General features: G+C 34.4%; 3 protein-coding genes and 1 long non-coding RNA gene across 9 annotated transcripts in view; 1 reads left to right on the top strand and 3 right to left on the bottom strand.

Moving 5' to 3' along the window:
* Positions 1-291: 291 nt before the first annotated feature.
* On the bottom strand, positions 292-5,551 carry zgc:195173. The gene is made up of 4 exons (NM_001128775.1): positions 5,294-5,551; positions 3,807-3,917; positions 2,166-2,267; positions 292-744 (listed from the first exon to the last, which is right to left on the bottom strand). Exons 1-4 carry the CDS (start codon positions 5,486-5,488, stop codon positions 658-660), a joined length of 495 nt encoding a protein of 164 aa, NP_001122247.1. The 5' UTR covers positions 5,489-5,551; the 3' UTR covers positions 292-657.
* A 3,661-nt stretch (positions 5,552-9,212) lies between these two features.
* Positions 9,213-12,843, bottom strand: si:ch1073-406l10.2. Its single transcript, NM_001386533.1, has 4 exons — positions 12,578-12,843; positions 11,298-11,408; positions 10,994-11,095; positions 9,213-9,899 (listed from the first exon to the last, which is right to left on the bottom strand). The coding sequence occupies exons 1-4, from the start codon at positions 12,767-12,769 to the stop codon at positions 9,813-9,815; spliced, it is 492 nt and encodes a 163-aa protein (NP_001373462.1). The 5' UTR covers positions 12,770-12,843; the 3' UTR covers positions 9,213-9,812.
* On the top strand, positions 12,293-17,365 carry LOC141380753 (uncharacterized). The gene is made up of 2 exons (XR_015525267.1): positions 12,293-12,845; positions 14,322-17,365. It is a non-coding gene; the product is annotated as an uncharacterized LOC141380753 (long non-coding RNA).
* Positions 17,366-18,556: 1,191 nt separating this feature from the next.
* slc4a2b (solute carrier family 4 member 2b) overlaps positions 18,557-24,263 on the bottom strand; it is a 92,997-nt gene continuing 87,290 nt past the window's right edge. For 2 of the 6 annotated variants that reach the window (XR_015524559.1, XR_015524560.1), the window contains 2 exons: positions 21,620-23,049; positions 18,557-20,123 (listed from right to left, as the gene is read on the bottom strand). Coding sequence is in view for 3 of the 6 variants with exons in the window: in XM_087308837.1 (XP_087164963.1) it covers positions 22,969-23,049 (81 nt within the window). In the remaining 3 variants the exon portion in view is untranslated. Of the gene's footprint in view, positions 23,050-24,263 lie in introns of all 6 variants that reach the window. The other 4 variants (XM_087308837.1, XM_087308836.1, XR_015524558.1 and 1 more) reach the window with 3 other exon arrangements.

Below are 24,263 nucleotides of genomic sequence, written 5' to 3' on the forward strand. Positions count from 1 at the left end.
CGACCTTCTTGCTGTGAGGTGACAGCACTACCTACTGCGTCACCTATTTTATTAGTTTGAATATATATATATATATATATATATATATATATATATATATATATATATATATATATATATATATATTTTTTTTTTTTTTTTTTTTTTTTACAAAGCATCATAAAAAGGCACAATATTTAGGGCTGGATAACACATTTCCTCCTTTTTTTCTTGAAAGGTGTTCATTTCTGAACCCGTTTACCTTAAGGTTGAAAGAAAAATCTAAGAAATACCTTCATTTACTAACAATACCCGATGCATGAATCAAGAGAATCATTGAGAAAAACATAAAACAGGCTAATTTTAATGTTAGCATGAATAATAAATGAAAAAGTAAGGACTTAAAAACACATTCTTGTTTAACCTTGTCCAACATAAAAAATTCATACTATTACATTTTTAATGATTAGTGTCCTATTGAATACTAATTAAACATTCTGATTATTGAAACAAAACAAATAAATGGCACTCATAATAACTACTGCCACTAATCTAAGATGCACAGTAAAAAATCTGTATTGAAATGATGATGTACAATGCAAAGATGCCTACAGTATTACTGAATACATCAAAATCGGTTCTTTAAAAAGTGACATTAAAGAAATACGATGTGATCTTCTACGGCTTTATCGCTGCTAGGAGAGATGGAGATCCATTAGTGTAGCTCATTTTTTTGCAGTGATCAATTCTCGTATTCAACAAGTCCTGAAATGATAAAAATAATAGTTATTATTCACTGATTACCATCAAAACAAACATTAAATATGCATTTCCGTTCAAATATATTGAGAACGATTTCATTTACAGTATGATGGTTTTCTTATAATACACTAATAAAGAAAATACATTCAAATAAATCTTATTTGTGACCCTGCACCAAAACAAGTCATAGGTAATAATTTACAATGAGATTAAGAGATCACAGAAAAGCTGAATAAATAAGCTTTCTTAATGTTTCTTTGTCAATCTTTGTCAGAACAGAAGAATATTTGGCTGATGTTTATGTTTTATCATGCTTATGACAGATTTATGACAAGTTTTGTTATCTTGGTAATGTGCAGTTGTCATGACAGACAAAAACAGCTTGTGATGTATTTACTCATGTCAAGTTGTCGTAACAAACAATGCTATCTTTGCATATAATGTGTCATAAACGAGTGAATAATACTAAAGAGACAGTTGTTATAAGCATGAAAAAACTCATTCAGGTGTGTCATGTAATGATTATAAAGTTTTCTTCATGAACACCCATTCAAGTAAAGTGTTGCCTTACTACAACTAAATAATAATATTACCCTTTGATTATCCAAAAAAAAAGTTCATCCAAAAAAATGTAAATTTTTTAACCTTTAACATTTTGTAACCTTATCTTGTTCAAAAACATGTTTGACTTTCTTTCTTTTATTAATAACAAAAGAAGATCTTCATGTGTCTCTATGTGTTACTGCTGTAAGTGAATATAAAGTTTTGGGTGAACTATCCCTTTAAGACACAGGTGTCAAACTCATTTCCAAAAGGGCCGCAGCTCTGCACAGTTCAGTTCCAACCCTAATTAAACACACCTGATCAAACTAATTGAGTCCTTCAGGCTTGTTTGAAACCTACAGGTAAGTGTGTTGGGGCAGGGTTGGAACTAAACTGTGCAGGGCTTCGGCCCTCCAGGAATTGAGTTTGACACCCCTGCTTTAAGAGGATTAAAAAAAATCTAAAATATTATAAAAATATTCTTTAATTTTTTTTCTGAAGTTAGAAAATGGTACTTAAAATAAATTTCTTCTTAAGAATGTTTCCTAAATCTAACATTGGAGTCACATTTTTCCAAAATGTTTTCATTGCACAGAATAACTGAACATGGGACCTGATTTCCAGGAAATGATTATTCAAGTTTGCACAACATTGTTTCCTTGAAAATGCAACCCTTGTCTGAATTGCATCAAATGTTTCAGATTTCGGTTTGTCTTTAAAACGTAAACAAACCAAGCCCAAGTTAAGCTAAATGCTTCAGTATCGTATAATCATAAACTTTGTGAAAAATGACAACAAAATCAAGTCCAATAGTTCAAAAATCTGTTTGTAAATGCTGAAATGTCACTGTGCAATGTTTACAGTGATGTGGGGTGAATGACCTGTGTGAGCTGTGGTTTGTGAATGCAGTGGATGTACGGCTTCGGTTCATTCTGTATCTCTCCATTGTAGATCTTATAGCAGATCCCACAGTCAATCAGAGGCTGCAAACAGATGATCAATATTATGACTATTATCCATCGCATTCATATCAACTCATTTCATCAATTACATTCATATCAACACATTTCAGACTCGGCTCAAAACTTTTCTCAAAACTATGGCTAAAAAGTTCTCATCAATTTATGACCATTAATAATAAATGTTTTTTAAAGGGGAGAGTTCACAAACACAGAATGAAAATTTACTCACCCTCAAGTGGTTTCAAACATTTATGAGTTTCTATTCTGCAAAAGAAGATATTCTGAAGAATGTTGGTAACCGGTAACCATCGACTTCCATAGTAGGAAAAACAAATGCTATGAAAGTTAATGGTTATCGGTTTCCAATATTTTAATATCTTCTTTTGTGTTCTACGGAAGAAAGAAACTCAAACAGGTTTATGTTGAATGAAGGGTGAGTAAATGCTGACAGAATTATTATTTTTTTGTGGTTGAACTGTTCCTTTAACATTATTAAAGGGATAGTTCACCACAAAAAATGACAATTTACTCACTCAAGCAATTCCAAAGCTTTAAGAGTTTCTCTTTTGCCAAAGTAGATATTTTGAAGAATGTTAGAAACTGGTAACAATTGACTTCCATAGTAGGAAAAACAAATGGAAGTCAATGGTAACCGGTTTCCAATATTTTTTTTTTTATCTTTTTTTGTGTTTAATGGATGAAAGAAACTCAAACATGTTTTTGACAAGTGAAGGGTAATTAAATGACCACAGTATTTACATTTTTGGGTAAACCTTTAACAATATTAAAGGGATAGTTCAAAAAAAAAAATACATTTACTTACTGTTTATTTGATCTTAAGTGGTTACAAACCTTTAAGAGTTTCTCTTTTGCCAAAGAAGATATTTTGAAGAATGTTAGAAACCGGTAACCATTGACTTCCATTGTAGGAAAAACAAATGCTATTGAAGTCAATGGTCAACAATTTTGAATATCTTTCAAAATATCTTCGTGTTCTATGAAAAAAAAAAAACTCAAAACAGGTTTCTGATGAGTGATGGGTGAATAAATGCTGACACAATATTTTTGGTGGGGTGAACTGTCCCTTTAACAATATTAAAGGGATAGTTCACCACCAAAAATGAAAATTTTGGTTTCAAACCTTTATGAGTTTCTATTTTGCAAAAAAAAATAGATTAAAAAAAGATATTTTTAAAAATGTTAGCAACCAGTAACCTTTGACTTCCATAGTAGAAAAAACAAATACTATGAAAGGCAACGGTTACAGGTTTTTAATATTATTGGAAATATATTATTTTTGTGTTCAACAGAAGAAAGAAACTCAAACATGTTTTTAGACCAGTGAATGGTGAGTAAATGACAGAATTTTCTAATTTGGGTGAACTATCCCTTTAAAAAAATATTCTTCAAATGTAGGCAAGATTAAATATATAAAGAAACAACAGAATACTTTTAGAAACACACTAGTGCTCTTTATATACATTACACATTTTACACAATATAACTGCAAGAAAAATCTATTAAAGTCATTTCAATTTATTCAATTCTGTAGCAACTTACCCTGTCATTTCTGAAAGCACATTTAGTCGGGTTTGGATCTTTAGTTCCTTTAGGGCATCTGGTGGCTTTCAGGTTAAAGTGATGAAAAGGATAACTCACACCAAATCCACCCTACAACAAACCAGATTATAATGCGATTCATCATGGAATTCAAGCTTTAACATGTCTAAGCATTAACCCATATTTTTAACCCTTTAACTTCCACTCCAAGAATTCTTTTTGGTTTAATTGTGTTCTTGGCACCACTCTAAGCTAATTTTGATTTTTCTTTTAATAATAACCTACAGTATGGACAAAAGGTCAACCAGACAGATATGGTGGCTGTTAAAGGGTTAAAATACATTGTTATTAATACATTTTCATTGAATGAATGCAACTTCCACAATCAAAAGATTTATGTTAGTTATAATTAACTTTAGCAACTGTATATTTAATATATAATTACGTAATATGACATTAATGCAAAATTTACAGCAAATATAGATTATATTGGTTTGTTAGTGTACCCATCTTCCAATGGCTACTCCCGGCAGGTAAACGTGCTATGTAATAAAGCGCAAATCATCTCAGACCGGATTCTTATTATACATTACAATGAGTTGACTCTACTCAAATGGCCTCCACAGTCACCAGATCTCAATCCGATAGAGCACCTTTGGGATGTGGTGGAACAAGAGATTCACATCATGGATGTGCAGCCGACAAATCTGCAGCAACTGTGTGATGTTATCATGTTAATATGGAACTAAATCTCTGAGGAATATTACTATGACCTTGTTTAATCTATGTCATGGAGGATTAAAGCAGTTCTGAAGGCAAAAGAGGGTCCAGCCCTTGTACTAGTAAGTTGTACCTGATAAAGTGACAAGTGAGTGTATATTAGCTATATAACATTTTGCTAATGAATGCTACATCACATTAAACTGATAATCTGTGATACATACCGTAGTATACTTTAGTTTTTACTACAGTAAACTGGTGTATGTAGTTGTAGAAAACGTACTTGTTACTAATTTGTTTATTTTACTATATGTTTACAACGTTTTATTACCACAACAACAATAAAATTACCTTAACTATAAGTACATTACAATAGTGAAGCTCAAAAACACTAGTATTTACTACAAAACACTATAATATTTGTTAGTGTTTTATAAGTAAAATAAACAAAACATTTTAAATAAGCACTTAAGGTGGCTTCTAATTAAAATTGGGGTAAAGTTGCTTTTAAATTCATATGTTTAGACTTTTACCTTCTTAATATAACTTAATGAAAGTGTAAGGAAATACGAAAATCATATTAGCACTCAATCACTATCAAAATACAACATTGTTCAATTAAATATTGCTAATGTAGTTTTGAAGTCAGACTTGCATGTATTTCAGACCGAATATTCAAAGCAGCATGGTAAAGTGAACTGAATGTAGGAATATAACAGCAACTTTACCTCAGTATAATTTAAAAGGTGTCAAATGAAGTCACTTACGTCGATTTCAGACTTGTCCAGACTCCTGAAGAAGAGAAAAACGCTTTTGATGGTCTGGTGCGAGTTAATCTGCTCTACAGCCATTTCAACACCTTTCCTGTGGTTTTCGGAAAGTTTGCTGAGATCCTCCTGAGCCTCCGACGAGTCCAGAAACAGTCCAGCACTGACCAGCATGAAGAGCAGAAACACGGGCATCTTTATCCAGTACTGAAATGCCGGTTTTTAATAAGGAGCTTCAGAGAAATGCAGACGCCGAGAGCTGCGCTGAGGTTGTGCAATCAGGAGGTGTTTTTGTGGAGGAGAGTCATTTTTCCTCCCTTTGTTTGCCTGTTTTTACTTTCACTTCCAGAGGGAATATGAATTAAGTAGTTTGGGAGATTAGAGTGCCATCCAGTGGAGGACAGTCAATGAATTTATGTTGCTGGATATTATTGTTATAATCAGTGTTGGGCATTATTTTCACTAATTATGATGGCATAGCAGTCAAAATAGGACGAATGAGCTCATGTATGGGACAAATTCTAGATCTTTGTCAGTGAGGGGTGGGTCTTTCTTCCGAACCTCCCTGGCTACAGGCCTGAAGAGTTACAGAATGTTTTATGCTTATATAGTAAATATGTTTTTAAAATTTTGGCTGCAAAAGCGCACATACAGGTGTTTCAGGCGCAGGTCAGATTTTCTCCAGGTCATAAATTATTTTGTTTATATAAATTTTGTCTAAAAAAATTATTATAGTTTCATCTGGAATGCATCCTAGATCACCTTTTGAAGTGGTTTGAGCAATCGGATACCAAACAGCCTCAAAAACACAGACGTGACGGGAATATATATTGAATAAAAATATATTATATTAATTATATTATAAATATATCATATAATATTAAACTACATAAATAATTAAAAGGACAAATGCTGGACCTTTTGGCCGTGGGGGTGGTTAGCAGCAACTGACATGCTTTTAGGTTATGTGACCGCTAGATGGCGGTCTTGTATAATAAAGCTTACCATTACTAGGAGTTTGTAAGTCATGTTGTGTCCTAGCCGGGCTCACTTTCTGTTCTATGTCCCGCATCTTTAATTATATTAATCTGTCTCCATATTCTACTGCATCCCAGAACATTACACAGCACCAAAAATGTGAAAATATATATTCAAAATATTTAATACGTTTTTGTCCACAGCCGACCGCAACTCGCCGTGACTAATATACCCCAGCCTGTGTGCTCCAATGGGGTGCGCTCTCTTCAGCGTTCACCATGACAACGACTCACAGCAGTGACGTGTCTTGTAAAAATTTGCATCTGCATTCCTATAAAGCTCGTCGGTTCTCTCTCAGCGTTGTCAGTTCGCTCAGTGTTGCTGTTTGTAATTGACCAAGGTGAGTTCAATACCGACGGTACTAGTGGAGCCACGACAATCTCACGAAGTCCGGTTCGTGAAGCTTCACTCGGGCCCGTCTGTGCAGTAGTTCCTTGCAGTTTGCGTACATAATCGCAATGTCGCGAAGAATATTACGTGTTTGTTGCTCGAAATGTGCCGCCGAGCTACATCTAGTGAACACTGGCACGGCCTGGCGCCCGGTTTTCTCGTGCACTCCGTGGGGCGAGGTGGCTTTTGAGCCCTAGGCAGGGAACAAACAACCCCTGAGGACCCTAAGGGAAACACGGGAGGCCGGTAGTGGGACCTCACTGCGAGGGTTATGGTGGGTGGGAGCAGCGAGGCCCACTCATCGCCTATTTTAAACTATAGTTTTAAACTTTAGTTTACTATAGTTTGAAATGGAAACCATGGCAACTGTGATGATTTAACTTTATGCAAAGAGCTTAGAATGACCAAGAGGCGACACTCAATAGGTCATTAGCGATCGGCTGTCCATTGGATTTCATTGCTGTCGCGATGGCAAGCAGCTGCTTTGTTTTTAATTAATTAATTCAAAAAGCGCGTTAAAGCTGAGAGATGACAATACGACACTTATCAAAAGTGTTGATAAAATGGCCGTCGCGTCATCTAGTGTCTGTTTCCCAAATCGCCTCTTGGTGATTCTATGCTCTTTGCTCTATGTCTGACTGTTGTAATGTTTTGCTTTGTTTTTCAGCAGAGTTGTTGAGCAAAGAAGGACTATTAAAGACAACCGCGGGTTACATTCACGAGCGCGTGCATTATAATGTTTCCGGGCTGTTTTCTGAAAGTTTATCTTGTTTAGATAAGTTTGCAGGTCAAACAAAATAAACTATACTCTTTCTAAACACCTGTCTCGTGTTTTATTTGTCCTCTACAGCAATACACTGTCAGAAGTCTGTTGAATGCATTTGTATGCAACACGGTTTGACAATAAAGTAGTCTAACAAAATAAATAGTAATAGATGTACCTTCATTAGTCAACATTTGGTGTAGGTAATAAAAAGTTAATCAAAGATGTCCTAAGATATAATGGTAATGTTATAGTTGTTACATAACTGTATTAATTATTATTCTGTATGTTTAAAACCAGCAGATTCACTACATATTTAACATGTCATGAACTTACTGTTATTCAAAAATTTGCTCAATAAAAAATGTCCTAAGACAAGAATGGGTATTGTTTTTATTTTGTGTCAAGCTATTTTAGGTTTAAGGTTAACTACAGCAGGTATAGAGTACCTAAATTATAATATTGGTTGTCCGAGTTATTTTAATGACCCAAATCAAATAAAATGTCTCTTACTCAAGTACTTTTAGCATGCAAAAGTCAAATTTAAGTATATAAAATACAGTTTCCAACAACAAAATTTTGTCTCTTGAAAATGACCAGTGGGGTGGTGAGAAAAAAGGTTAATAAATATATATATATATATATATATATATATATATATATATATATATATATATATATATATATATATATATATATATATATATATATATACATATATATATATATATATATATATATATATATATATATATATATATACATATATATATATATATATATATATATATATATATATATATACATATATATATATGTATATATGCTACAAGCTACTATACAAGCTACTTGACAAATGTAATGAGCTAAGCTATTAGCTACTCTACTTAAAATGTAGCTAAAAAAGCTAAACGCAGATTCGAGAACCAGACAGAACTGTTGTATAAAATATATATATATATATATATATATTTATATAACAGTTCTGTCTGGTTCTCAAATCTGATTGGCTGATAGCCGTGCGATATTCTGCATTATCAGAACTCCTACAGCCTCTTTACCCTTTGTGTACTATTCCGCCCACATACAGCCAGCAAAAAGCAGACACTACAGATCTAAAGTTTAAAAGAGGCTTGCTCAACTGTTCTAACTGTCAGCTTATGATTTAAATCCAACGCGGAAGAAAGTAGTTCCTCATACAAAAGGGTTTTTGAGACTCTCCATGTTTGATTTTGTTTTTATATACATAATTATGCCGTCAAACTGTTGTATAAACACAATATCACACTCGTAGCAGTGCGATATGGCTGTATATCGGCACTGGTGGGGGGACTAAGGTGGGGGATATATATATATTGCCACCCAGTGGAATAAAATGAAACCTTCAGAAAGAATGAACACAAAATATGAACAAAAATATGCAATATCCTCTAAGCATCGTAAAATTGGGAGGGTTTTCAGTGAAATAAGACCATATTTATCAATCTACACCAATTTATGTGATTCAATTCAATTCAGCTTTATTTGTATAGCGCTTTTACAATGTAGATTGTGTCAAAGCAGCTTAACATAAATGGTCATAGTAACTGGATCAGTGTAGTTCAGTTTTTTAGTGTTTAAGTTCAGTTCAGTTCAGTTTAGCTCAGTTCAGTGTGATCAGGGCACGCTTGTGAATTCCTCTATTTTGCTTAACCTATTGCCAAAGTGAATAATGCACACAATCAATTATACATTAGTTGCTTTGTACTTTAATTCAGCTTAAATTTTAATAAACAATGAATTTAAAAAAATAAATCTAGAAACTAACAATGTACAACAACTGTTTATGAGTTCAAATTAACAATGTTTGAAAATGATTGTTTATTTGTTCATGCAACCATTTATTTTATTATTAGTTCATGTTTACTAATGTAACAAATGAATTGTAATGTCAGTTCATGAGACACTATTAAAACACAATGCATAGGCTCTATTAATGAGACAAAAAAGCAATTGTGACTGTAAGCTTGTATGTATAAAATATATTAAGACACATTTATTCTAATGAATTTGCAATAAGTCATTCACTATGGAATTATATGGATATTCTTTAGACAGACTATCAATATATAATATACTAATGTTTACCTACAAATAGATATACCTTAAAAGACTACCTAAATTCTTATCATTCAAAATGTAACCATGTAATTGTATGTTTCTCTTTTAAATTGAGTTTTAGTAAGGACCAAAAAGAATTTGGATTATTGATTAGATGTTTAAATGTTATATATTTGGCACAAAAGACTGACTAGGAGAGATTTTTATGTATCTGAACATCCAGTATTCTCATTCTGTTGCAACAGCCAGCAGTGTTGGGGATCCGCTGCTGTAACCCATCTTATTACAGCGCTCGAGTCGCTCTTTCGTCATATCCTACAGTTAAAAACAATGAAATGGTATTAGTTAATGAAGATATATTTAGATATATAAGATATATAAAACCTGAAGTATCTTTATGTATAATATCACAGCCAATTGTTATAGTACTAGAGTGCAATATTGATATGCATGCATTAATATTTAAAAAATTGGAGTATATTTAATAGTAAATAATAGTAATAATAGTAATAATTTATAATAATTAATAAATAATAAGATTTGTTATTACTCACTATTAGGGATCACGACAGTGGAATGAACCACCAATTACTCTGGGATATGTTATATGCCAGATTACATCAATATTAATAATATTTTAAAAACATATGTAAATATAAAAAAAATTAAATATTAAAATATATTTTTAAATATGATCTTTTAGGCATTTTAACACCTAATGTCTCTTTAAAATATCACTGCTATTAATTTTCTTTCTAGTATCCAATGTTGTGATGGGATGTGTATTGTTTTTTTTTTGTTTTTTTTTTTTAAACAAGTTCTGTGTTACTTGAGCATATTTGAATTTATGAATATGTAAATATTTTAGAATTTGTAAGAATGAAAATATTTTTCAAATATGTATTTAACATTATGTAAATTATTTCATAATATCACTGATTTTTTTATGTATTACTCAGCATATTTGAATGTATGAATTTGTAAATATTTTAAAATTTGTAAGAATAAGACATTTTTTAAATATTCAAAGATCTATTTAAAATTATTTTATTATATCACCGTTTTTTATGTATTACTTGAGCATATTTTAATATATATATGTAAATATTAAAAAATATATAATAATAAAAATACTTATAAAAATACTTATATTCAAAATGGTCAATGATTTTATGTATTACTTCAGCATATCTGTATGTAAATATTTTAGAAATTATTTGTTATTTTAAAAATCATTTTCTTTAATAATTTTTTCTTTTAATATTTACTAAATTAATTGTATCAGTAGCTCCATTAATAAAAAAATAAGCAACATTTTTTTTAATGTATCTAATTTTATTAAAATGCATCATTATTATTTGTTGCTGATGATGTACAGAGAATATAACACATGCGTGAAAAGCACAGACCTCAGTAAGAGCTGGTTTATGCACACAGCTCACATAGGGTATGGGTTCTGGTTCAATCTTTCCAGCGTAGGTTTTATAGCAGATGGCACAATCAATCAGAGGCTGGAGGAAAAAAAATAGCAACACCATTATAATACAGTACAATAACTTGCTCTTATTCCATTGCATGGGCTGTATGTTACTGTATATAAAACACTTGTCTGAGCAACGACTTACATCTTGAGCTCTGTTCACCGATTATCCAGGTATGTGCAGAGGTGAAGCGAATCATTTCTGATGTTTTTCATTTATGATCTTCACTTACCCGATCATTCCTGAAGGCACATGTGGTGGTGTCAGCGTTCTCCGTTCCTCTTTTGCACTTTGTGGCTTTCAGATAAAATTTGTGGTAGATGAAGGTTACATCAAACCCTGCCTAGAGAGATGAGAGATTTAGTTATACAATAATACACACCTTTTTAATTATTGATTATTTATTTAAAATTAAAATAGTTAAACAATAATTCCAATAACAAGAAATAAACAAGAAATAAGGATAAATTAAACCATAAACATCCAAATTCAATATATACACACACACACACACATACATACATATATATATATATATATAGTATTAGGCCTATAGTTTAATTTTGCTATGTTGAATTTCATCTTTGCAAACTTGCTGTTATAAAAGTACATACATACATACATACATACATACATACATACATATATATATATATATATATATATATATATATATATATATATATATATATATATATGTATGTATGTATGTACTTTTATAACAGCAAGTTTGCAAAGATGAAATTCAACATAGCAAAATTAAACTATAGGCCTAATACTAAAAGTTAATGAGAGAGAGAGACACACACACACACACCTAGCTGATTATAAATGAATCATTGTAAATATACTAATTATTATTGTTTTTATTTCTGTTTTATCCTAAAATGTTGATTGTTAAATGTAGTTTATTCTGATCTCTTTGTATTGATTTGTATGAATAATACGATATGTGGAATAATAATACAATATATTAAATATTAATGTGAAATATTGAATAATGTCATGTATTGTTGATATTTTATTTAATTATTATATATAAATATCATCTTTTTTTGTACTACTACAATTTACTGGTTGTACTGTTTTTATTTTATTATACATGTATGTTACTTTTTATGTAAACTTTAAAACTGCAATACATTTGTAACATTTCATGCCGATATAATTATTGAATTGAATATTGAGAGAGAGAGAGAGAGAGAGAGAGAGAGAGAGAGAGAGAGAGAGAGAGTCTGATTCAAATACTAAAACTTTAATACAGTAAAGACTGAAATATTAAACATTATTTGCAAAAAGGTAACGCTAGTCAAAAAAACAACCATAATTTGATCTGATTTAGCAAAGTAAAACTTGCCCACAATAATTAAAATACATGTTGATCAATAAACACTCCCGATTTAGTTTATATTTCAACAAAACATCTATTTACCGCCTAAATGTGACGTAACCCAACAACATCAACACGACGTCATGACGCGAGTCATCTCTTCAAACAGAATAAACATTTACCTCAATTTTTGACTGCTGAAGGCTTTTAAAAAAGAGAAAATGCTGCTGGACTCCTTCGTGAGAGTTGACATTTTTCAGCGCGAGGTCTACACCTTTTTTGACGGTGTCCGGCAGTTTGCTGAGGGAGTTTTGAGCTCCTCCGGAGCTCAGCAGGACTCCAAAAACGAGCAGCGCAAACGGCAGATCAGGCATCTTCAACCAGTCTGAGCACGAGCCGCGCGCGCTCTCTGAAAAACAGCCGCATTCCTGGAGGACTGCCTTCTGTTGGGTAATACTGAAGTGAAATGAATGGTTAAAGGCTGCGTGTATTTGCTAATGCTAACTAACGTTAATACAGTGAGGGAAATAAGTAATTAACACGTCACCTATTTTCTCAGAAAACATTTCTAATGCTGTTGACTTGAAATTTTACCTGTATGTTGGTAACGACCTAGGAAATCCATTAAACAAAACGAATTAGTTTACAAATGAAGTTATGTGTAATAAAATGAAATGACACAGGAAAAATGTATTGAACACATGAGGAAACGGATGTGTAGAAAGGCAGTGAAAGCCCAGACAGCAGCTGAAATCTCTCAGTTCTTCAGCAACCCTCTGCTCTTCATTATTGTAAATTAATATTAGCTGCTTTAGTCCAACATCTCCTTTAGCAAGATGAGGAAGATGAAATCAGGGTGGGCATTTCAGCAAGACAATGATCCAAAACACAGCCAAAGAAACTCAAATGCTTTCAGAGAAAGAAAATCAAGCTTTAGAATGGCCCAGCCAATCACCTGATCTGAACCCAATATAGATAATACAAAATAAAGATCAGATTTAATAGACAAGACCAGGCCCGGATTTTTAATTTAGAGGCCCCTGGGCACAATGTCTTGTAAGCCCCCTACCTAGCCACACCCCAATAGCTGAATAAAAAAAATATAAGATTAATATAATTTTGTTAAATAAAATTAATCTATAATGTATAGCCCTCATTACTAAAAGAAATTATATAAAGTACATATATTTCTAGTCTACAAATATTTAACTTATTTTTAAAGCATTTAAAGCACACTTTGAAAAAAAATACTAATACATCTAATGAAAATTAATGGATTTTAATATACTTGTTCAAGTACACTGAAGGAGTACTAAATATTTAAGGGTATTTTAAATGTATAACTTCTACAAACTTATAATGCACATGATTTGGATATAACACCTCTCCAATCCAGTTCAGTTCTATGAATCTGAGTCCTCCATAATACACACACTTTATAATGATTCCTACTTGTCTTCCTCGTTAGAAAGAGTAGGCAAAATCTGATATGTAGAGGGAGAAAAAAAGAAGAACGTGTTCATCAGACACTGGATTCGAACCGGGTTCACGATCAATCGTGTCAAAAGATATTGCCATGTGCCTTACGAGATTATGCCACTCACACCGCTGTCTGTTGCGCTCTTTATTTATGTTGTCTCTATCAATCAAACGGTGATGAGCGTGAACAACTTAGTTTATTCCAACCATGATTCCAACGAGGTGAGCTACTTGCACTTATCCTAAATAGACGGTCCAAAATCTGCATTCATTCTTCTGATGAGGTGCATTTTTTTAACTTGCCAGCACCAAAAAAGTCTTTTATATAAAATATTAAATACGTTTCAGTAGTTCAGTTCTTTCTCCTTCTGTCATTTCATTATTACACACAATTTTCTGATTGTTTTGTTTTATTTTTCATGTGTACCCTTTACTGTTTCTCTTCAGTTCATGGAAATCAGATTAATGTGACGCTGGTGTTGGTTTGGAACAGATCAGACGTGCACAAACTTGCTGTGTTTGAGATCATGATGTCTGCAGATTCCAGATGACATTTCTTTACGATCCAGTGATGTTGTCAGACTGCCAAAACCACACTGGTAACAGCCAATCTCTCAATGTCTCTTGCTTTCCTTGAGTTCAAACAATAACACACATAGCTTATGTTTGCAGTAAAGGTCACATGTACACATTTAGCTTAAAGGCCTGTGAAATTAAAATAAAGCTTTTATGTGTTAGTGTTAAGGATATCTATAAGCTAGTGTGCTCAAAACAGTGACAACATTTGCATTAAGAGGATATAAGCATAATATAAACATCTAAAGCAGGGGTCACCAATCTCGGTCCTGGAGGGCCGGTGTCCCTGCAGGGTTTAGCTCCAGCTTGCTTCAACACACCTGCCTGAGTGTTTCAAGTATGCATATAAGGCCTTGATTAGCTGTTCAGGTGTGCTTGATTAGGGTTAGAGCTAAGATCTGCAGGAACAAGTTTGGTGACCCCTGATCTAAAGCTTGCAGTTGGTCTCTTCCACCTATATGATGGCATATTGCTGCGTCCGAAACCGCATACTTCCATACTATATAGTATGCTAAAACCAGTACGCGAGCCGAGTAGTATGTCCGAATTCATAGGCTGTTTCTCAATTCCAAGAAGGCAGAGAACGGACTTGCGTTCTTGTGGAGACCAGTCTTGCCGGGTGTCTTCGGAAGAACGAACTCAGGAGACCGCGAGGGCAGAGAACGCGTCCTTTGAGAAATGGGATGCTGCGTTCTTCCTGATGGTCACATGACCTTCACGTGTTTTAAATGGAAATTATTTAAACAATTACAGCAACAGGATGCTGTAAAAAATTACAGCACTCATACAACGATTTATTGTTTCCCCCCTCTTCAAAATATATACTTTGCATAAAAACCATTATAAATATACTCTGCACAATATAAATAAAACAAATTTTAATATGAATTTCAGCAAACAAACAACCTTAATGTGTTTATTCCTTTATTAAGATATTCATGTTAATGTTTACTTTCACCGTTTCATTTAGGGAAAGTCCTGAGGTAAATAAGTGATATCTCTGAACCTTAATAATAAATCTAAATTAAATGCTGCGCTTCCCACCTCCAGTCGCAATGACTTCTGGGACTTTCAGAGCGAGTTCGGTGCTCAAGTCTGCATTAGTGCGTCCTCGATATCAAGATCACATCTGGGAAGTTTCACGCGTCCTCCGTACTTGCAATCTTGAGTATTGGAACTGAACTTAGGCAGCTGATGATGACGTTGCACCAATGACTGTAAAAAATATGGACGACGCGACAGCCCTTTTTCCCATTGAACGCCTTGAGGGCAAAACGCCTGCTTGACGGGCACAAACTGTCGCAAAAGACTGCTGAAATTGGAGCCAGACATGCGCAGAAGGATTGTCTGATGGAGCCAGAGGAGGAGCCGCGAAAATGAGCAGAGTCGAGCTTCCAATCAAACGCTTTATGTAAAATCAACTACGCCCCCCGAACTTCTCAGCATGCGTTTGCTGTCATACCAACACAAATGGATGTAACAACGTTAACAAATATGAGGGTTTTATATATTCAATCGCGCCAGCTCCAGGCCGCAGCGCATAACTTACTCGCGGCGTCGCGGGCTGATTCCGGCTCGCATGCGGCAGCGCCTGCTCGCTCGGCCGCCGCATCTGGCTCGATTGACTCGGACTGGAATCGGGCAGTGAGTCCAGGCATCCGGAGTAGGTCCAGCAGAGGTAACATTAGTCAGTCTGAGCTCTAAGAGATAAGTCTCCGGCAGGCGAGAATCTAGCCGGAACTGTGTTTTGTTATCTGGGTGGCTAGGCGTGTATCAGCAAACTAATAAAGCCCGAAAAAAGCCCTGAACTTGGCGAATAAACAGTGTTCCACCAGGATCATGTATGTCAGAAACTATAGTTTACTGCTGAACTCATTTTGTCATGGTAAAATAACACAGAAATCGAATAATAACATTCAGTCTACTTCAGTCTCCTGCCGAAGCTCAGACGCCGCGCTTTGAGAAACTGTCAATCACAGCTGTGTATCACGATGACACGCCCAGCAATAAATTACTGCTAAAAACAAACTGTTTACAAAAATGAAGATCTGCACCTATTTCAGCACAATAACCAGTGCCTTAATCGACCAGAACTATCTTTCGGGACATTTTATTGCAAGTGTAATATTTTTTTTTATTTGGGCTTAAGTCTCCTTCATTAACACGGAGGAGGCGGGCTTTATGACTTGTACTGCAGCCAGCCCCCAGGGGGCGATCTAACGGCCGAAACCTTCACTCAAACGCAGGCTTGCGGCACACTTGCGTTGCACGAGAACACAAGACCGCTGAAGAACGCATATTGAGAAACAGCCATACAATTCGAAAATCAGTATGCGAGAAGTACCCGGATGACTTACTACTTCCGGCGAGATTCTGGAGTGCATCGCATGCATGCTGCGCTATCCCATGATGCCCCGCGAGCGAATTCATGAATGGGAGTAAAGCGACGCAATTGACGCAGGTAGGTCATGTGATTATGACAAAATGGCGGATGTAGTACGTCCGAACTTCATTCATAGTTTTCACATTCATACTGTACAGAACGTACTTTTCTAACGGCCGAGTAGTACGTTTAAATTCAAATGCAGTACCTACTGAGTAGTAGGCGGTTTCGGACGCAGCCAATATTTTTTGGCATCACCTCATACTTCATTTACTCATCAAATCTTCTGACCTATCAAATGCTCTCTAGTATCTGACATGTCCCTCCCCCTTCATGACACTTCTCATTTGACGCGCCTGAGCTCAACCACTCTTACTCACAGGGCTGCTATATACAGTAAAAACAAAACGCTATGTCTGTTTTTTGTATTTTTTATAAAAGCAGAGGAGCTACTATATGTCTGTCTTCATATTATAGTTGAGATTGTGTCAAATTTTAAAAAAAAAATAAAAAAAATGCACATTTTAAAGCACTTCATGGTAAATTTAAGGTTTATGCATCCTTGAATCCTTTAAATAAATAAATGTTGCTAATCTGTCTAGCATAGTTAGCATATTGCTAACATGCTGTAAATCAGGGATGTCCAAAACTTGGTCCTGGAGGGCCGGTGTCCTGCATATTTTAGTTCCAACTCCAATTAAACGCACCTGAATTAGCTAATCAAGCTCTTGTTAGGTATACTTAGAAACTTCCAGGCAGGTGTGTTGAATGAAGTTGGAGGTAATAACTATGCAGGGCACCGGCCCTCCAGGACCGAGTTTGGACACCCCTGTTCTAGTGTATCTAGTAAGAGCTTGATTAGCTGGTTCAGGTGTGTTTGATTAGGGTTGGAGCTAAACTCTCCAGGACCGAGTTTGAACACCCCTGCTGTAAATAAACGGGTTACTACAATATTTAAAGCATGAAATATCATGCTGTTACGAGGTTTATAGCATAGCTAGCATATTATTAAACTAGTTAGCATGGTAGCATATATTAACATTATTAGAAATTTAACATTAACAGTTAGCATATTGTTTACATGAGTTTACCTTTTACTACGTTTATTGCAGGAATTAGGATGGTACTAGCAGGTTTATAGCATGGTTAGGATATTATTCAATTGAATTACCATGTTTTTAAGTATCTAGCACACATTAGCATTATTAGCACATTGCTAGACATTTTTTATTTTTAGAATATATTTTTTAGACTTTATAATAAAAATTAAAATGTCAAAATATGGGTAAATAATAAAAAATTGATCATACTAAATTATATTTTAAATAATTACAAGTATTTTTAAACCAATCAAACAAATCATTACCACTACAAGACATTTCTTTTGCTGGAAAGAAATTAACTAATAGAGAAAATGTTCAGAATACCTCAGTTTGGGGGCCTGATGAATGTTTTTAAGGAAGAGAAACTGGTTGTGGATGCTGGATGCTGTTTATTTTTTATTTTAAAGTTCTGTAATTTATGAATTATTTATTTCAGCTTTTATTTTAAATCTTTCTTAAACCAAGTTATTAAACTAATTCAGCATCAAATGATCCTTACAGCATTGATTTGAAATGGAAATATTTTGTATTTAATTCTTTTGTACACAATTTTATACACCCTTGCTTAGTAAAAGCACTAATTTCCTAATATACAAACAAAAGAAGATACAAATAGCCGGTTTAAATAGAAAAATCAACTTTATTTAGCAATATCTGTAATTTGCTGTAAATATTGCATTATGTACAGAGGAATATTTAAAAATCAAATATCCAACAACGGAACACATAAAAACAGAATGCATTCAAAATATGCAGAGATGGTAAACGACCCTCGCTTCCCTTTGCCAACCACCAGGTCATACTTTTGTAACCGATACCACCACAATAATCCGACACTAACGTTCACGAACATCCCCCCTAAAACAAATACCACCTACAAACAAGTGCTGTGAGTTTTCCACACACAACAGATCCTGATTTCCCAGAGTTCTGCAAGTCTAAACGTGTCCAAAAACACAAACGCGGGCAGATGGGAATGTCAAAGATAAAGAACCGTGACAATGTGCTGATGTACTAAACAACATTTTATAAAAATATTCTCTAGTCAATCACGCTCAAACGACGACATGAAGCATCTATCCATTCCTCATATGGTAAAAATAACCTCTACGCAATTTAATTGTCATTAGTTAGCACGTACATAAAAGAAAACGGACATCAAAACTTCCTATAATTAAAACATCCTAACACGCATCCAATTCTGGAATGTGAAAAAGCGCCCAAATGAGCTAAAGCACTTGTTTTTGTTATTTAAAGCACAAATGGTTTGATAAAATCCAGAAATTAGGACAAAAAATGACATAATATTAGATAAAACCTAAAATAACACAGAGTTATATAACCGTAACCAGATGTGTTGTGTTATTTCCAATAGCTTGTGCACACAAAACTATTCCAATTGAACCTAATGTGCAGTCATCCAATCTAGTGCAGATTCCCCCAATCTGTAAGCGATCAAAATAATGATACTAGTGAGAAGTAGTGAAATTAATGAGGATTTCTGCGGTGAAACTCCTCATGAACTGACATAAATAATATGGTTAAATAAATAATTAGTCAATCGAACCCAATATTCAGTGTTTTTGCGGACAAAACAGGCATTGATTTTAGTGTCAACTCAACAATGTGGGAAAAACTTTGAAAAATGTGATGGAAAATAAAACGGCAGTTTATTAGGTTAGCATGATCAAATGAATCATAACGCTGCAAGTGAAAATCTGCTGATAATTTACTCGCCTCAAGTCATAAAACATGCAACTTTCCTTCTTCGCTAGAGATTCAAAGAGCATTTTCAGTTGAAATTGCGATTCTTGCGGATGACAACATGCGATCAGAGTTAAAAAACAAAACAAACCTTAAGTAAAATGTCGTAAATGATGTTCAGTTTTAGCACAGACTGATAGTTTGCTTCTTATAGGAATAGTTCACTCCAAAATTTAAATGAACCCATTCATTTACTCACCCTCAAGTCATACTTGACTTTATAGATAGTAGAAATAGATATATATCATATATGTGAAGAGTAAATATAGATATATTATTGATAGTTATACTTTATAGACGTTCTTCTTTTGTACAAACACAGTTGTAGTACTTTTACATTTTATTTATGCTGTAATAATGTATTCCACAGGTGTCAAACTCAGTTCCAAAAGGGCCGCAGCTCTGCACAGTTTAGTTCCGACCCTAATTAAACACACCTGATGAAACTAATTGAGTCCTTCAGGCTTGTTTGAAACCTACAGGTAAGTGTGTTGGAGCAGGGTCGGAACTAAACTGTGCAGGGCTTCGGCCCTCCAGGAATTGAGTTTGAAACCCCTGATGTATTGGATAGTGGCCCTTTTTGAAGCATCCAAAAGTGCATGAATTCATTGTAAAATACACCACCAAGGGGTTCATTCATATCTTATAAAGCAGATTGGTGTGTTTTTGTCACAAAAATATGTCACATTTGTAAACTAGAAACTCAAATCACTGACTGCTGAATAATAATATATAGACGATTCTCACAGGAAACGCTTAACATGGTTTGTTTACTGGAGAAGACAGGGACGAACAAGAAAAACAATGGTTTGGTTTTACTGTATATTAAATGTAAATCAATGGCGGCAACAGCAAGGCTCAAAAAATACAATTTTATTAAATTAAAAATGCTGACACAGAGCGTGTAACGTTTTGAGCCACCCGGCTCTTCATCAGTCATTGTCTGATGAAGAGCCGGGTGGCTCGAAACGTTACACGCTCTGTGTCAGCCTTATTAATTTAATAAATTTGTATTTTTGGAGCCTTGGTGTTGCCGCCATTGATTTACATTTATTTTGCACTTTTTGCGGTTTTGGCTGAGCACCCAATTAAGAGAGATGTGCGTGCTTTTGTACAGTTTTTTCATTGGTTTTATTGTATAACACAAGAAAAGACTATTTCTGCGATGAACACATCTTACGTCTACTCAAAGATCCTTCAAGAAATTGTCGAGAATGTTCATTCGACAGCCATTTGAGTGGCAGTCAGTGATTTAAGTGTGTAGTTTGACATGAAGTCTTTTGTCACAAAAACACATCAGTCTACTTCATAAGACTTATCCTTTTAGATGCTTAGCCCTTTTTTTAAGCATCCAAAAGTGCATGAATTCATTGTAAAAAATAACCCATACACCACCAAGGGCTTCGTTTATATCTTATAAAGCAGATTAGTGTGTTTTTGTAACAAAATGTCACATTTGTAAACTAGAAACTCAAATCACTGACTGCTGAATAATAATGTATAGACGAGCGTCACAGGAATCACTTACTATGGTTTGTTTACCAGAGAAGACAACAGCAACAATAGCAAACGAACAGCAAAAATAAATGGCTTGAGAATGTCACTGTATAACCGTTAAACACAAGACGAGTCTATTCCCAGAGCTTCTGCGATGAATACATTTTACATCGAGACAGAGATCAGATCGCTCATTCGACAGTCATCAGAAGTCAGTGATTTGGGTTTATAATTTTAAAAATGATTCTTTTTGTTACAAAAACACATTAGTCCACTTCATAAGACATGTGTAAACCCCATTTTTAATGTATGGCTTGGTTTTATAAAACATCTACGTGCATTTGAAAGTTTAAAAAACGGCCACTATCCAACACCATTATGAAGCACTGAAGAGCCAGGATTCATTTTAAATCTACTCCGACTGTGTTTGTCTGACAGAACAAAGTCATATAAATCATGGATGGCTTGAGAGTGAGTAAATTATGAGGTAGTTTTAAATTTTTGGGTGAACTACACCAATGTTTTCCAACCCTGTTCCTGAAAGCACACAAATATTACACATTTTCCATGTCTCCTTAACCAAACACACTTGATTGAAATCATCAGCTTAGTAGCAGAGACTGAAATACCTGTGATGAGTGAGACAAAGGAGTCATCCAAAACATGCAGTGTTGGTGGTTCTCCAGGAACGTGGTTGAGAAACACTGAACTAGACCAGTGTTTCCCAACCCTGTTCCTAAAGGCACATCAACAGTACACATTTTCCAACCTCTTCCAATTCAAACACACCTGAATCAACCCATCAGAACATTAGGAGAGACTTAAAAACCTGAAATGAATGGTTCAGATGTGGAAGACATCCAAAATATGTACTTTTGTTTAGCCTCCAGCAACAGGGCTGGGAAACACTGAACTAGACACCTCAATGTCAGGAGCAAGTCTTCTTCTGGACTCTCAAAACTTGACTTGCATTGCCAAGAATCACAGTTTGAGCTAAATAATACCTTTATTAAAGATTCTCAATTCTCTAAATGAAGAAAAGTAAAAGCCACCAACATCTTAGATGCCCTTAGGATGAGTAAATGACCGTCAAATTTCCATTATTCAATGAACTGACTATTTAAAATGTGTTTTAAGACTAAAGTGCAAGCTAAAACTCATTTTAAAACCTTTCAAAACCACTTTCTCGAATGGAGTTCAATGTAACAGCTCAATAATAAACCTACAACCGTACATAAAGAGTTCATCTAAGAGTTTAGCATGTACACATGACTTTCGGGCATTATAAAAATAGTAGTTCATGATTTGATGGCAACAGAACCAAAAATACTGTTGATTGTGTCAATGAAAACATACTGTATGACGTTCGAAAGTTTAAACAATGAGCCATTAAAACTATTAAAACCACAGTATTACGATGAAATCGACCTTGGCAGTCTTTCTCGATCATAAACGTTTGCTTAAAAAGAACATATATAATATTGCATGGGCCCTGAATGGTGTTTAGAACGTCCAGTTAACCCCAATATGGTACATTCAGTTGTTCTCACGGATGACGAATACGCTAGGTTAAGGCTAAACGGTGTTGATAGCAGCTCAAACGCTCTAATACCAATGCAATGAGTCTGTGGGATTGTGGAGTGGAGGTCAGGTCCATGTACATGTAGCTCTTTCTCACCTCCACCGCACGTCAGGCTCAATAAAGATTTGGTTTTTTGAAAAGCAGCCATCCTGTTGGCCAATAGTGTGATTGATAGGAAGATGTGCGGCCTCAGACTGGCATGTGCATCTCTGTGTATTCATCCTGTCCTTCCTTCTCGTCAAAAGTGGGCTCTGCGTCATCAGCGTCCAACTGAGAAACAGAAGAGATGATTTTGAAGAGAGCTTTAGTCAATATGATTGGGACAGAAAATACTATTTACTGCATATTGTACTCGTGTGCTTTTGTGAGTTATGTCCTCTCAAAAATTTATTGCAAAGACAAAACAAATTGCTCTCTTTCCAGGTGATGTCCCCTTAAAAAGATTATTCATTCATTCATTTACCTTCAGCTAAGATTCTTTATTTACTAGGGGCTGCCACAGTGGAATAAACCACCAACTTATCCAGCATATGTTTTACACAGCGAATGCCCTTCCAGCTGCAACCCAGTACTGGGTAACATCCACACACCCTCACATTCACACACATACAATACAGCTAATTTAGTTTATCCAATTCAGCTACAGCGCATGTCTTTGGACTGTGGGGAAAACCGAAGCACAGGAAACCCACGTCAACACTGGGAGAACATGCCAACTCCACACAGATTATTATAATAATAAAAGTATTTTTTATTTCTGTTCACAGTATTCGAAGAAAAAATGGCTAAAATTTAAACAAAGCAAAAAATAAATAATAATAAATTAAGGTAATTGTCCTAAACAAAAAATAATAATAATAATAAATCTGTTCACATTATTCCACAGAAAATACTAAATGTAGCATCTCCTTTTATATTTATTTATTAGTTTTTTAATTAGCATTTTAATAGTTTGTTGTTGTTAGTTGTTTTTAAAGAAGAAGACAATGTTATCTATTTTCAAAGTAATTGAGAGGTGTCTGGATGCAGACCTGGTGCAGTGCAATCTGAGCTGCATCCAATGCTTTTTAATGCGCTCACCTAACCCCACCCCTAACCCCACCCGTCACCGTGAAGTCATTCGCTCCATTGAGTGCATTGTGTCTGACATTGCATCGCAAGCTTGCATCATAAAGGCTGCATCCAGATACTATTGAAATCATTTAAATAATAAATTCTCCTACCATTCAGGTTTTAGACCAAAGACTACTACAGCCTTAATGAAGTTCACTAATGATTTGTTCATATCCCCAAGTCAACCCACTAATGCAATTTTTAATCTCACTTAAGCTTTTGACATGGTTGATCATTATGTTTTGTTGGATAATTTACACTTTGTAGGTTTTGATCAAAAATTCCTTTTTTGGTTTAATTCTTACTTTCAAAATAGACGTCAATACATTTCATTTAGAGGCTTTAACTCTGAGTATTCAGTTGTCGTGACT

Source organism: Danio rerio, chromosome 24 (assembly GCF_052040795.2).
Source record: "Danio rerio strain M-AB ecotype USA chromosome 24, GRCz13ab, whole genome shotgun sequence".
NCBI lineage: Eukaryota > Metazoa > Chordata > Actinopteri > Cypriniformes > Danionidae > Danio > Danio rerio.